This window comes from Oryx dammah, unplaced genomic scaffold, assembly GCF_014754425.2.
Source record: "Oryx dammah isolate SB20612 unplaced genomic scaffold, SCBI_Odam_1.1 HiC_scaffold_2, whole genome shotgun sequence".
In the NCBI taxonomy this organism is placed as follows: domain Eukaryota; kingdom Metazoa; phylum Chordata; class Mammalia; order Artiodactyla; family Bovidae; genus Oryx; species Oryx dammah.
In genome coordinates, this window is record NW_024070186.1 from 3146740 (window position 1) to 3160866 (window position 14127).

Below are 14127 nucleotides of genomic sequence, written 5' to 3' on the forward strand. Positions count from 1 at the left end.
AGATACTATTTCTTCCTAAATTAACATATAAATGTGTTATCATTCCACTGATAGGCTAAGTGAGAGAGAGAGAGTTTTTTTAAAACTGGACACAGTTATTTTAAATTTAGTGCCCAAAAGCTTTATAGTAATTTTAATGGCAAGAAAGAACATAGCTTACTGGTTGCGAGCACTGGGTCTAGACTCTGATTCCTTCATTTGTGTCTCAGCTCTAACACTTCTTAGACAACACATAGACTTGCCTCTTCTGGTCTTCAGGCTTTGCTGATGAGGGCAGTGCTCTGCAGAGTTAAAAGCATGCAGTGCTCCTTATGACTTCATGTTGGTAGTTACCGTGGTGATCATGGTTACAGTCATTAGTAAATTTGCTTAAGTTGCCACAGAATTTAGGGGAAGGGGAGAATGACCTAAGAAGACATGAAAACTGTTATGAATGTTACGTGATCAAGCCAGTGTGACAGTAGTGTGGAAACCGAGAGAGAGATCAGTGGAGCAAGGTAAGAACAGGTCCAATCATAAGTGAGAGCTTCATGTAAGATAGGGCATTTCCATTCAAGGGGAGAAGGACATCGAATTGCTGTATTTGACTTTCCATCTAGAAACGATTAAATTAAAGGTATAATTGTAAGAACTAAAACTACATAAAAATTCTGGGAAAAAAGAAACATTTAGGAGAATTTTTTGATAACCTCAGGGTAGAAAAGGCCTTCCCTAGCAAGATATGCTGTCCAGATCAGACCCAAAGTGCAGAAACCAGCAGCAAACCAGAAAGGAGACAGGGAGAAAATAAACCTCCATCTGTGTAAGATTTTTTGGAAGCCAGTAAAAGAAAATTCTAGTAAGACTGACTTAAAATCTAAGTAAGTTACTAACACACTTGCAAGAAGTCGTCAGGCGCAGGCTCTTCGCCAGTGATCCTAGTTTGTTCCCGTTGTTCTGTTCTCTGTCTCATTTTGTTGCCTTTTGTCGTCAAGCCTGTCTCCTCCGTCTTCTCTCTCCTCTTTGAAATATCTGGGAGTATCTCATGATGAAAAATCTGATGATAACCAATGAGGTTAGAATATAATTATGCCAAGTTATACGTTTGTTTGCCCTTTTTCTTTAGAGAAAGAAACAACTAGATTCACGGACAAGGAAAAAAAAACAACACATTGTAATTGCGTGGTCCACCGTTTGTGAGGCACGCAGCACGCTCACTTGTGAGGAAGGCTAAAGAGAAGCGGGGCAGACCAGACACGCTTGATAACTTAGACAAAGCCTATCGGTCACCGAGCAGGAAACTATTATTAACTTACTGCTGAGCATCACCTTCTAAGACTGAAAATTACTCCCTATACATGTTAAAGATTCTATAGATTCTATAGATGTAGAAATAATCCCTTACTCTAAGAGGATTGGATATTTAGCCAGATCAAATTTAAGAAAAAACCTTGAGTTTCATCACAAGCTGTTAAAGCTATTATTTTGTACTAGGTGACACCCCGTTTAACATCGACCATATTGTTAATAGTTATGGGATTTTATTGAATTAATGAGACTGTTATCATGTAGTAGAATGTCTTGCTGAGTTAATTGAAACTGCAGAGATTATATAAATGGTATTAATGAACTTTGACTGCCTGATGCCTCAGCTTTAATAAAGACTGCTTGGTGGGCTAAATGAACACAGGCAGATAAAAGAACAGGTTCAATTTGGTGAGCCTACAGGCTGTTGATGAGGAAAACTTTGTTACCTTCATTTTGAACTGACATGAGTTTGGAGAGCAGTGACTGCTGAGGACCCAGTGGTGAACAAGGCTGTAAGCAAGCAGAAGCACTGACGTGCGGATGGAAGCAAAACACCCCTTGTGGAAGCCAGGAGTATGCTGACGACACATTCCTTTTCTGTTGCGTTTTATCAGATTTACAGCACATTGCATTTATTATCATTCTTTCCAGATCTCTTTTCATTTAAAGATGTCTATTTGGTTGTCAATTGTAATTAATAATCAGGTTTTACTAGTATAGAACTGAGAGTAAGAGCGACAATTTTTTCCAAGTCTGTTTTAGAAAAACGTACCTAGTTTAGTTGGATGTGAACCCTGAATGTGTAAAAGGCTGTCTTAGTGGTATTCAGGGGATTCTGAATTTTACAATTTTGCATTGTACAAAAAGCATTCTTTAATTGACGGGAAGTACTGAAGTATAACTCAGTCCAATTCCTTTCCAGTTTCACCATATTGTAGCTTTCACCAGTGTGTGGCTAAATGCAGTGTGTGCCCCTCTAGTGGGGGCTGCTCCACTCATCCAGTCACTATGCAGTGAGCACCTGTGTATGCCGAGCGCATAGTAGGAGCTGGGTTTTCCTAGGCATGCACGGAGGCACATGCGCATGTACGTAGACATGTCTGCATCACTTGCCAAGTTTATCGCCACACAGTACTTCCGTGCTCATGTGATCGTGTGTCTTGCTGTCCAGATCACAGGCTCCATGATGGTTAGGAGGTGCTCACTCCATTCATTTTCGTGTTCTCAATACATCATAGGTAGTTAATGGATAATTTTTGGAATAAATAAAAGTAAATGATGTATGGGCAAATGTAGACTCTGGAGAGAGGTCACAGAAAGTGGAGGGAAGAGAACATTCAAAGAAAGTGAGAAGATGCACTTAGGCAAGAGCTGTTTCTTACTAGACCATCCATACATAGTTTCAGGAAACATTGAAGGGAAACGCTCCAGTCCAAAGACCACTGACACCACCACCAACAGCTAAAACCTGGTAACCAGCCTAATAAAAACTATGCAGCTTTATTACGTATTTTTGGACTGGAAAATCTGGTGTTCTTAGAAATATCTATTCTATTTAAGTTAATACAGTCACAGTAAAAAATAGTTTTTGTCTAGCATTTTCTGTAACTAATTACATTTTCATTTGGATGAAAAAAGTTATTAGAATAGGCAAAACAGCTTTGAGGAAAACAATAGAAAATATGGGGAAATGGAGTACTGTGCAGCTCAAATCATGACAGTAGTAAAGTTCTTGTTAAGAATGTATAAATTAGTAGAATACCAGTAAAAACAAACAGAAAAAATGAAAGCCAAAGATTCAGTTTATGATAAAGATGACATTTCAGAACTCTTGCAAAAAGATGGATTATTCAGTAGATGAGGATTACTCAATAAATTAGTTTAACTCTTAGGGAGAAGAAAATGCATATTTATTCTTCAGGGCAAAAACAAATTCCAGATAGGTAAAGAATTAGCTGTAAAAAAGGAACTTGTAATTTAACTTAATCTCAATATGATGAAGGTTTCTTTGGCATGAAAGCAAAAGAAATTATAAAAGATGATTTATTGATTTGACTAAAGTATATGGTTTCACTTTGACATGAGATATCATCAAAATTAAAAGGCAAGTTATAAACATGGGAAAGTATTTGTAACAAATGACTAAGGGTAGGGAAAAGGAAGCTCTTCATTAAGTGAAAAACGGGCAATTCATTAAATAAAAATGGCCACTAAAACGTTTGTGTTCAATCTCACTAGCATTTAAGTAAGTTAAAACAACTATTTGTAAAACTTGATGGGATCTTTTTAAAAAACACTACAAATAAAGATGAGAGTGTATGAAATGGTTTGGGGAGTTTTATGTCTTAAAGTGGGGATCATTTCTAAAGGGCAGATTAATTGTATATATCAAATATCTTAACTCGTTTACCCAGAAATTTTTCTTCTAGGGAGTTTATCCCAAGGAAACCACCAGAAATAAGCAAAAAGATTACTCAAGGACGTCTGTCGCAGGTTTCCTTTCTTCCTTTTTGGCCTTCTCTCCTTGCTTTTTTGGCCTTCCCTCCTGTCTTTTTTGTTGTTTTTGTTTGTTTGCTTTTGCTTTTCTGTAGTTCTCTACAATAAGCACCTCTTACTTTCATGATTAAAAGTATGTCACTCAGTTTTTTGAATAATTTGAGATTATTCCAGAATAATAAGCCCCTGGTAATATTTTTAAACTACTTTAGCAACACTTCATTCTTTCTGAGTCTACCAAGTTCTTCTAAGGAGCGGTCTTTTCAAGATTTGTTTAGTAGGTGATGTTTACCTAAAAAGATTGAAGTGATGTGTGGTAATTTGTCCTAAATCACAAGTAAAATGTCAGTGGGTCCTAAATTATTTTGTAAGAATGTCATTAAGCCTTTCTAATTCCAGGCTGGTGAAGACTTGTCAGTGAACTCTGACAGAGTTTCCTTGTGGGTTACTTAGTAGCACAGAGCTGCTAGACTGGTGCAGAGGACTGTGTGGCTGTCCCTCACAGGAGGTTTTCTTTAATCCTGTTAGCAAAGAGAGGAGATTTTATTGTTATTTCCTGAAAAGGTGGGGTTTTGTGTTGTCTTTTTTCAAGAGATCATCTTAGATAAAAGGAAAATAGTAATTGACTCACTTTAAAAGGCAGAAAAGAGTATAATCTATTTTTAACTTGCTAAAATATGCTTTTGATACCTAAGTAGGGAAAAAAAATCTCAACTGATCTGGAATATCTTATTTTTTCACAATAATGGATAAATAATGGATTTTTATAATAACCTTTGAAAGGCAACTTAGTAATTAATACTTTTTGTTTCTATTTATGTAATCCATAGATGAATACAATGTAAGGACAAAGGAAATTATATTGGTGAAATCACTAAATAAATTGAAAAGTAACCATATAGTTGAAATAGGAAAAAGAATTATGGCCATCTTGGCTTAAACACCTTTAAAATTTTTACTTTGAAAACTTTGTTTTTCTTCATACCTGCTAAAGATTATTTCCTTTATTATCCAACATTTCCAGCTAGCTAACTTAAGCTCTTCCTAAATCTACAGACATCCTAATTTTGAGCCATTATATAATGAAAACATTGGATGTAATTTCCTTAGGTCTTCAGTTCTTAGTTGCCCTTCTTACTACAGATCTTTACACTGTAGCTCATGATTATAATTTGCATAAATGAAATTCATATTTATGAGTACAGATTCTGAAGCAACTGACAGGTGCAAGGTTGTCTACCATGCCGATTTATTGTTTGTTGTGTTATTCAAAAGAGAGCTGCTCTCCATGTTTTAAAGAAGAATACGTGCTGTGGTTGAATTGAAAGTCAAATGCTAAAACTAAATCTCCTTTTGTAGTTTTTTATGTTTTTGCTTCTGTGTATAATATGGAAATTCTGGTGGGGGGTGTCAGCTGCAGGGCTCTCAGCTGAGCCGGTTCTGTCCACTGGTGAATCCTCAGCATCCGCCCCCTCCTTTCTCTGTTCCAGGGAATGCACGAGCTGCTGGCTCCTATCGTCTTCACCCTCCACTGCGACCACCAGGCCTTTCTCCATGCCAGTGAGTCTGCGCAGCCAAGGCAAGTTTTTATGGGAGCTCCATCTGTTTTTCAGCCCTGTTGTAATCTTTTTTTTAACCTCAACACCTTTTACATTGAAGATTTTGTAAATTGTAAGCATTTGTTTGTGGTTCATGTGTCTGAACCACTTAGTAATTGTAATCCTACTTCAGCTATGGGGAAACTCGGAATTCTAAATATTTTTGCAAGTCTTAGAGCTATACCAAAGGAAGACATATATCTAACGAATCAGGAAGAGATTTTTGTTGCAATGGTGAAGAGCTAACAGTTGTTAATATTCATACATTCCATCATACAGTGACCCGTTCTCTCACACTAAGCTGTAAGAGAACCTATTCTGAGACGTATTTTGTCCTCCCCAGATCCAGCTCAATTCAGTTCATAAACAGAATAGTTTCACAGAGAACCCCAATTTAAAGAAATATAAATGACTTCCCATGTTTTTTAGATACATTATTATTTCCAGCAAACAACCTCAGTAATTATATTTAACTTAGGCTGATTGTTAGAATTTATTTTCTAACTTAAGATACCCTCACTAGGTGGGCAGGAGAAGCAGCCAGGAGGCGTCTTGGGAATGGAGAGCCTAGGGGCTGGAAACCATCAGGAGTGTTCGCAGGCTGGCCCCTCTCTGTGCAGGAAACAGAGAATCAGCATGTACCATTTCACGTGTCTGTGCATACAGTCTTTGTTAATCAAAAGCAGCCATCCGTTTCGCTGAGCATGTATCAGGGCATTTGTCAAATCCCCTCTAGTTTACTATATTTTAGGGTCGTATTTTCTAGCTCCTTGGAGTTTTTCCAGTTACACTGGCTGTATTGGAGAACTTCTTGAATCTGACTATAATAACTGTGTCTTAATTGCCTTTGCCTCAGTTAGCCTAAAGTATGATGAGGATGCAGTTAGTGTTGAGACCCTCTTCTCAGGGCAGTTCTATCTTTTTAAAAATGTACATGCAGACCATACTTCATAGGAAAGCGCACATGATGGAGAGTAGCTTTTTAAAGAAGAGCTTTTAAATGAGTTGGGCATGCTTCTTTAAGAGTTTGAATCCTCTATAAAGTAAAAGCAGCACTAAAATAGATTTGGAGGAGGTCACTGATTGATACTAAAATATATTAAAAGTAGAAGCCACTGAAGGAAAATAAATCAATGTTTTGATATGGGATCTATGACCAGTAATTACATATTTTCTTGTTTCATTTGGATAAGTGATAGATTGTGGAGCAATCAGTTGATTCTAGATCAGGCACATTCAAAGAATGTATTGTCACATCCAGCATTTGTTATTTGGAATAATTAGATAGTTACATCACTGTGGTAGAGACAGGGAACTAATTTGTTTTCGATCTTTGTAGAAAGAAACATTTCATATGTTAATAGAGTTGCTCTTTTTATTTAAAAAAGGCTCATGTTTTTTCCTTTACACATTATGTGAAAGCTGGCTTAGAGTATAGATAAGGCAGCCTCTGCGTCTCTTTCTATTAAAAAATTACACATTCTGATCGCTTGCATTGCTGTTTTAAGTGAGGAAATGAAGACTCTCCTGAACCCTGAATATCTGGAACATGATGCCTAGTAAGTACAAAAACTTTTCGGTCATTTTTATTTTTTATGCTATTTTTACCTTAATGAAGATTTAACATTAGCATTATATTATTTTCCTGATTTTTAGTGCAATGTTCTCACAGCTTATGGAAACTGCTGAACCTTGGTTTTCTACTTTTGAGCATGATGGTCAAAAGGTAATTATAGTACAAATATTTGCAATGTATTTGAGGGAACAAATGATTTCAGTAAATAAAAGTGAGAGACCAAAGCAATTATTATCACTATAAAAACAAAAATATAAAAATGCCTGTGAAATAAGTTTGAACTGGGGTTCTAAATCATGCCTCTAATTATTGACAGATTGACAAGGGTAATATAAAAATTTTCATGTAAATAAAATAGAAACTTTCTTTTATATGTGTGTATAAATTATGCATGCAATATAATTTCTTAAAAATTGCTTAAAAATTTTGAATGAGAAGTGTATTAATCTACTTGATCTCTTCTGTGAATAGACAGGCCCTGAAGTATGTAGGTAAACTATATCAAGTAGGTTGTTTTATTAATGCATCACTAAAGTGAATTTATATGTTTAGTGGCAATAATATTTATCCTTACTCTCTCTCACCTTTATTCTTTAAGTGTTTTTTGTGAAATGACATACCATAGTATTCACCTTTTTAAATGTACAATTTAGAGGTTTTTAATAGATTCACAGTGTTGGTGCATGCATCTCTACTTTGTAATTTCAAAACATTTCGGCACCTAGGAGGAGACCCTGTCCCCCTAGCAGTCACCCCTCATTTCCCCTCCCCAGAACATCGGGCATCACTAGTGTTTCCTCTGCTTCTTTGAACTTGCTATTCTGGACCTTGCACGTAAATGGAACCGTACAATGTGTGACCTCTGTGCCTGGCTGTTTTGACTTGTAGCATGTGTCAGTAGTTCATCCCTTTTCGTGGCTGAAGAATGTTTCCTTGCATACATATATGTCACATTTTATTTTTCCATACGTCGGTTGGTAGACATTTGGGTTCTTTTCACTTTCTAACTATTAAAAATAATGTTGCTCTGAACATTTGTGTACAAACTTTTTGTGAACATATGTTTTCATTTCTCTTGGCATATCTCTAGGAGTGGAATTGCCAAATTAACTGTCATTTTAAACAAATATATATGCTAACTTAGGGATCATTCTGGCCTTTTCATTGTTATTGCACAATATTGGGAAAATTGCAGATGATTCGGACAGGGTCTGTTGTGTTAAGAGTTCTGGGTATATTATTTTCTCTGTAACTAATTTCTTTTATATTAGTATAATTGAATGCGTTCTGGTTAGAACCCGTGTATCACTCAGTTCTTTCACTTTATCTCTTGGCCAATGAGATGGATAACTAATGCTTTTTATGCCTTTGGTCGAGGTCAGGACGAACTACTGCCTGCAGGCCAATTTGGCCTGCCATCTGTTTTTGTACAGCTTGTGAGTTAAAAATGGTTTTACATTATTAAATGATTGAAAAAATATCAGAAGAAAAATAATATTTTGTGACATGTAAATTACAGGGAACTCAAATTTCCATGTCCATAAAAAAGTTTTGTTGGGATACCGCCATCCCTATTTGTTTACGTACTGTCTTCAGCTGCTTTCTCATTACAAAGGCAGAGCTGGGTGATTGCAGCACAGACTGTGTGGCTTGGAAAGCCTCAAACATTTACCATTTTTGCAGAGAAAGTTTGTCAAGTCCTAGCCTAAGTGATAAAGTCTTCCTCCAGCAATGTATCACCATGCTCTATTCTGTAAGGATTATTAGAGGGAAAGCGTCCTGTAAGCACATGTGATGAACAGTGTATTTTCAGCAGGTGATTTGGTAAAGACATAGATTTAACATGAACCCTCAGATTTTGAGCAGAATATTTGAATACATTTTATTATAGGCCTCATGATCATTTTACACAGTGGTCATTGTGTGTTTTATAACTGATTCAGAGTATCTGAGAAGCTGAATGATAAAATGTGAGCGCTGCCACTTTTTACTTTTACTTATCCACATTGCTTTCACTGAATCATATGAAAACGGCTGCTGCTGCTGCTGCTACGTCGCTTCAGTCGTGTCCGACTCTGTGCGACCCCATAGACGGCAGCCCACCAGGCTCCCCCATCCCTGGGATTCTCCAGGCAAGAACACTGGAGTGGGGTGCCATTTCCTTCTCCAGTGAATGAAAGTGAAAAGTGAAAGGAAAGTCGCTCAGTCGTGTCCGACTCTTAGCGACCCCATGGACTGCAGCCCACCAGGCTCCTCCGTCCATGGATGTTCCAGGCAACAGTACTGGAGTGGGGCGCCATTGCCTTCTAAGACTACACAAAGACGCTTGATCAGAGAACACGTGGACATGCCCTCTGAGAATCTGTGTCCGTTACTTGTGTGTATCAGTGCCTCCTGTGTCCCTAAAAAGCATATCTCATGACTCCCTTTGCATCCTACCTTTTGTCTTCTGTTTCATGATTCTGTCATCTTTTAAAGAAGAAGTTTGAGAAATTATTATATCCCTCTTTCAGGTCTTCTAATTCCATGGAAAGTTCAGCCATATCGCGGTGCCTGCCGCCTCGTTCAGTAGCGCTCCTTTCACAAGCCTTCCGTGATGATGGAGGCGATCTGCTGGTTTCATAGTGGTGTGAAGTCGCTGTCTCACCGTGTCCCTCACTTTGTGGCCTGGCACTCATCTGCAAAACCCACTGTGCCTGCCACTGAGAAGTGGTTAGAAAGTTCTCTAGTTCTGTTGGTAGTTGTGTTTGTCTCATCAAATGAGATGAGGCAATCACAGCTTTATGTTAAATGTAGGTAGCATTCTTTATCGTAAGAAATCCTGAAGATTAGTGTTTTTCATTAACTCTATCTTTATTGTTTCAATTTTCCTATTAGATATGCTATGCTGTTTAGCATTTAAATGACCAGAGAGATTGCTTTCAAGATTTTTAAATTTAAGAGATTTTATTATATTAGGTTGGTGCAAATGTAATTGCGGTTTCTAACTGGCAATTTTAAATCATTATAATTAGGGTCAAACACAACTTTATTCAATCAACACATCTTTGCCAACAAGAAATGTTTGTTTATTTCTGAAGCATAAAAATCCATACTTTGGGATTCAGCAAACTCTTAGAAAGCATTTTCTGCCTTCTGCTGGTTGTGGAAGCATTTTCCTTGCAAAAAATTGTTGAGATGCTTGATGAAGTGGTAGTCTGTTGGTGAGCGGTCAGGTGAATATGGTGGGTGAGGCAAAAGTTCCTAGTCCAGTTCATCCCACTTTTGAAGCGCTGGTTGTGTGGCATCCAGTTGGGCATGGTCAAGGAGAAGAATTGGGCCCTTTCTGTTGACCAGTACTGGCTGCAGGCGTTGCAACGTTTGGTGCATCTCATTGATTTACTGAGCATACTTCTCAGATATAATGATTGCACCAGGATTCAAAAAGCTGTAGTGGGTCAGACTGGCAGCAGACCACCAAACAGCGGCCATGACCGGTTTTGGTGCAGGTTTGGCTTAGGAGAGCGCTTGGGGCTTCTTCTCGATCCAGCCACTGAGCTGGTCATCACTGGTGGTCATATAAAGGACACTTTTTTTCTCAGAAATGGTTTGTTGTTCCATAGAAAAAAAACGACACTTCAAAGCAATGGATTTTTTTTGATTTGTGGACCACTGATAAGGTACCCGGAGAAGGCAACGGCACCCCACTCCAGTCCTCTTGCCTGGAAAATCCCATGGACAGAGGAGCCTCATGGGCTGCAGTCCATGGGGTCGCTAGGAGTCGGACACGACTGAGCGACTTCACTTTCACTTTTCACTTTCATGCGTTGGAGAAGGAAATGGCACCCCACTCCAGTGTTCTTGCCTGGAGAATCCCAGGGACGGGGAAGCCTGGTGGGCTGCCGTCTGTGGGGTCGCACAGAGTCGGACACGACTGAAGCGACTCAGCAGCAGCAGCAGAGAAGGCACCTGGACTTCCCAGGTGGCAGTAGTGGTAAAGAACCCGCTTGCCAGTGCTGGAGACGCAAGAGAAGTGGGCTGCTGGTCACTGTCAACTTCTGATGGCCAGCCAGTATGCCCTCATCATCAAGGCTCTCATCTCCTTTGCAAAACTTCTTGAACCACCACTGTGCTGTATGTTCATTCGCAGTTCCTGGGCCAGATGCACTGTTGATGCTGTGAGTTGTCTTCACTGCTTCACAACTCCTTTTGAACTCAAGAGAATCGATCAGATTGGCGTTTTGTCTTAACATCATTTCCATGTGTGTGTGCTCAGTGGTGTCTGATTCTCTGTGGCCCCGTGGACTGCAGTCTACCAGGCTCCTCTGTCCATGCGGTTTTCTAGGCAAGAGAACGGGAGCAGGTTGCCATCGTCTCCAGAGGCTGGACCTTCCCGACCCAGGGACTGAACCCGGGTATCTTGTGTCTCCTGCACTGGTAGATGGGTTCTCCACTAGCACCACCTGTGAAGGCCTTACTCCTGTCATTTCTTAGTCTAAAACGAAATGAATGTCAATACCCAGCAATTAATGACATTAGCATAAAAACACAAAGTGAAAAAGACACCCTAAAATAATCTATACCATAACCATAGTTATTTAAATACATATCAAATGGCAGAGTTCAGTAATGCAAAACTGTGAATACTTTTGCACCAACCTAATGAAGTATTCTGTTAGGGGAAATCTTTTTAAGTTAAAGCATCCTGTTATTTGAAGAGAGTATACTAGATGCTACAAAATCAGAAGAGAGATTCTTGGATATACTATTTTTATAGTAAATGATGGCAATATGGAGGTTTCCCTTTCTCTTTTATATACAAATTAGCAACGAGTTGAGCTCTAAATATTAATGTAGTCTTCTGACCTTTGGACCTAAGTACACTAGAGCAGGCACTGTAGAAAGTCCAAAGGGCTGTGTTTCATTTTAAGACTGGAAATGATGCTGGGCAGCCAGATGGAACCCCTTCCCATAAGCCTCCTCTGTCCTTAACAAGCGCCCCCCTCCTCTCTCCTGAGCTTTCTGCCACCCTGCCTAGTCACGACTCTAGGTGAATTTCCAGGCTTTTTTTCTGTGTAGTTCTTTCTTCCAAATGGTACAGGCAAGAGCTTTACCTTCTTGATGTTGCTGAATCTGGTCCAGTGACAAAAAGCTGATACTCCTTTTGGAGATCTCACAGTTTAGGAGACAGAGAAGTAGCAAAGCAGGGAAGATGGACTGAACTGGAACTGGACACTTGAGCCAAATCTGACAGTACACGTGGGGAAAACACGTCAGGGGAAACACTGGGAGGGATGCTTCACGTAGAGAATGGCAGACCAGGGTTTCTGCAAGCACAGTGAGAGCAGGCTGACCACGTGAGGGAAAGACTGCCCACTTGGCTAAAGAATTTGGATTGTTTTGTTTTTCCTGGAATGAAAATAATGAGGCCCTCTTAAAAATGTCTAAGGAGGGACTCTGCCATCTTGTGACTTGTATGAAAAGGCAAAAAGATAGGACCTTGAAAGATAAACTCGCCAGGTCAGTAGGTGCCCAGTATGCTACTAGAGAAGAGTGGAGAAATAAGTCCAGAAAGAATGAAGAGGCTGAGCCAAAGTAAAAACAACGCCCAGTTGTGGATGTGTCTGGTGATGGGAGTGAAGTCTGATGCTGTAAAGAACAGTGTTGCATAGGAACCTGGAATGTTAGGTCTGTGAATCAAGGTAAATTGAAGTGGTCAAACAGGAGATGGCAAGAGTGAACATGAACATTTTAGGAATCAGTGAACTAAAATGGATTGAAATGGGCAAATTTAATTCAGATGACCATTACAGCTACAACTGTGGGCAAGCATCCCACAGAAGAAATGGGGTAGCCTTCATAGTCAACGGAAGAGTCTGAAATGCAGTACTTGGGTGCAGTCTCAAAAACAACAGAATGATCTCTGTTTATTTCCAAGGCACGTCATTCAACGTAACAGTAATCCAAGTCTATGCCCCAACCACTAATGCCAAGAAGCTGAAGTTGAACGGTTCTATGAAGACCTACAGGTGTCCGGTGGCTCAGACGGTAAAGCGTCTGCCTACAACACGAGAGACCTGGGTTCAATCCCTGGGTTGGGAAGATCTCCTGGAGAAGGAAACAGTGACCCACTCCAGTATTCTTGCCTGGAAAATCCCATGGACGGAGGAACCTCGTAGGCTATAGTCCATGGGGTCACAAAGAGTCGGACACGGCAAGACCTTCTAAAACTAACACCCCAAAAAGATGTCCTTTGCATCACTGGAGACTAGAATGCAAAAGTAGGAAGTCAAGAGATACCTGGAGTAACAGGCAAATTTGGCCTGGGAGTACAAAATGAAGCAGGGCAAAGGATAACAGAGTTTTGCCAAGAGAACACACTGGTCATAGCAACACTCTCTTCTAACAACAGGAGAAGACTCTACACATGGACATCACCAGGTGGTCAATACCAAAATCAGATTGATTATATTCTTTGCAGCTGAATATGGAGAGGCTCTACTGCTGTTGCTGCTGCTAAGTTGCGCCAGCCGTGTCTGACTCTCTGCGACCCCATAGACGGCAGCCCACCAGGCTCCTCCGTCCCTGGGATTCTCCAGGCAAGAGTACTGGAGTGGGCTGCCATTGCCTTCTTCAGAAGCTCTGTTCAGTCAGTGAAAACAAGACAGGGAGCTGACTGTGGCTCAGTTCATGAACTCCATATTGCAAAACCCAGAGTTAAATTGAAGAGTGTAGGAAAAACCACTAGACCATTCATGTAAGACCTAAATCAAATCCCTTATGATTATGCAGTAGAAATGACAAATTCAAGGGATTAGATCTGATAGATGAGTGCCTAAAGAACTATAGACGAAGATTTTTAACAGCGATCAAAACCATCCCCAAGAAAAAGAAATGCAAAAAGGCAAAATTGTAGTCTGAGGAGGGCTTACAAAGAGCCGTGAAAAGAAGAGAAGCTAAAGACAAAGGAGAAAAGGAAAGATATATCCATCTGAATGCAGGGTTCTAAAGAATGGCAAGGAGAGATAAGAAAGCCTTCCTCAGTGATCAACGCCAAGTAATAGAGGAAAACAATAGAAAAGAATGGCGAGGAGAGATAAGAAAGCCTTCCTCAGTGATCAACGCCAAGTAATAGAGGGAAACAATAGAATCGGAAAGACTAGAGATCTCTCCAAGAAAATTAAAATAGCT

General features: G+C 39.5%; 1 protein-coding gene across 4 annotated transcripts in view; it reads left to right on the top strand.

Moving 5' to 3' along the window:
* TBC1D5 (TBC1 domain family member 5) overlaps nucleotides 1–14127 on the top strand; it is a 585769-nt gene that overhangs the window by 340317 nt on the left and 231325 nt on the right. For all 4 annotated transcript variants that reach the window (XM_040263533.1, XM_040263505.1, XM_040263514.1 and 1 more), the window contains 3 exons: nucleotides 5274–5362; nucleotides 6890–6940; nucleotides 7038–7107. In XM_040263533.1, coding sequence (XP_040119467.1) covers nucleotides 5274–5362; nucleotides 6890–6940; nucleotides 7038–7107 — 210 coding nt within the window. The remainder of the gene's footprint in view (nucleotides 1–5273; nucleotides 5363–6889; nucleotides 6941–7037; nucleotides 7108–14127) is intronic.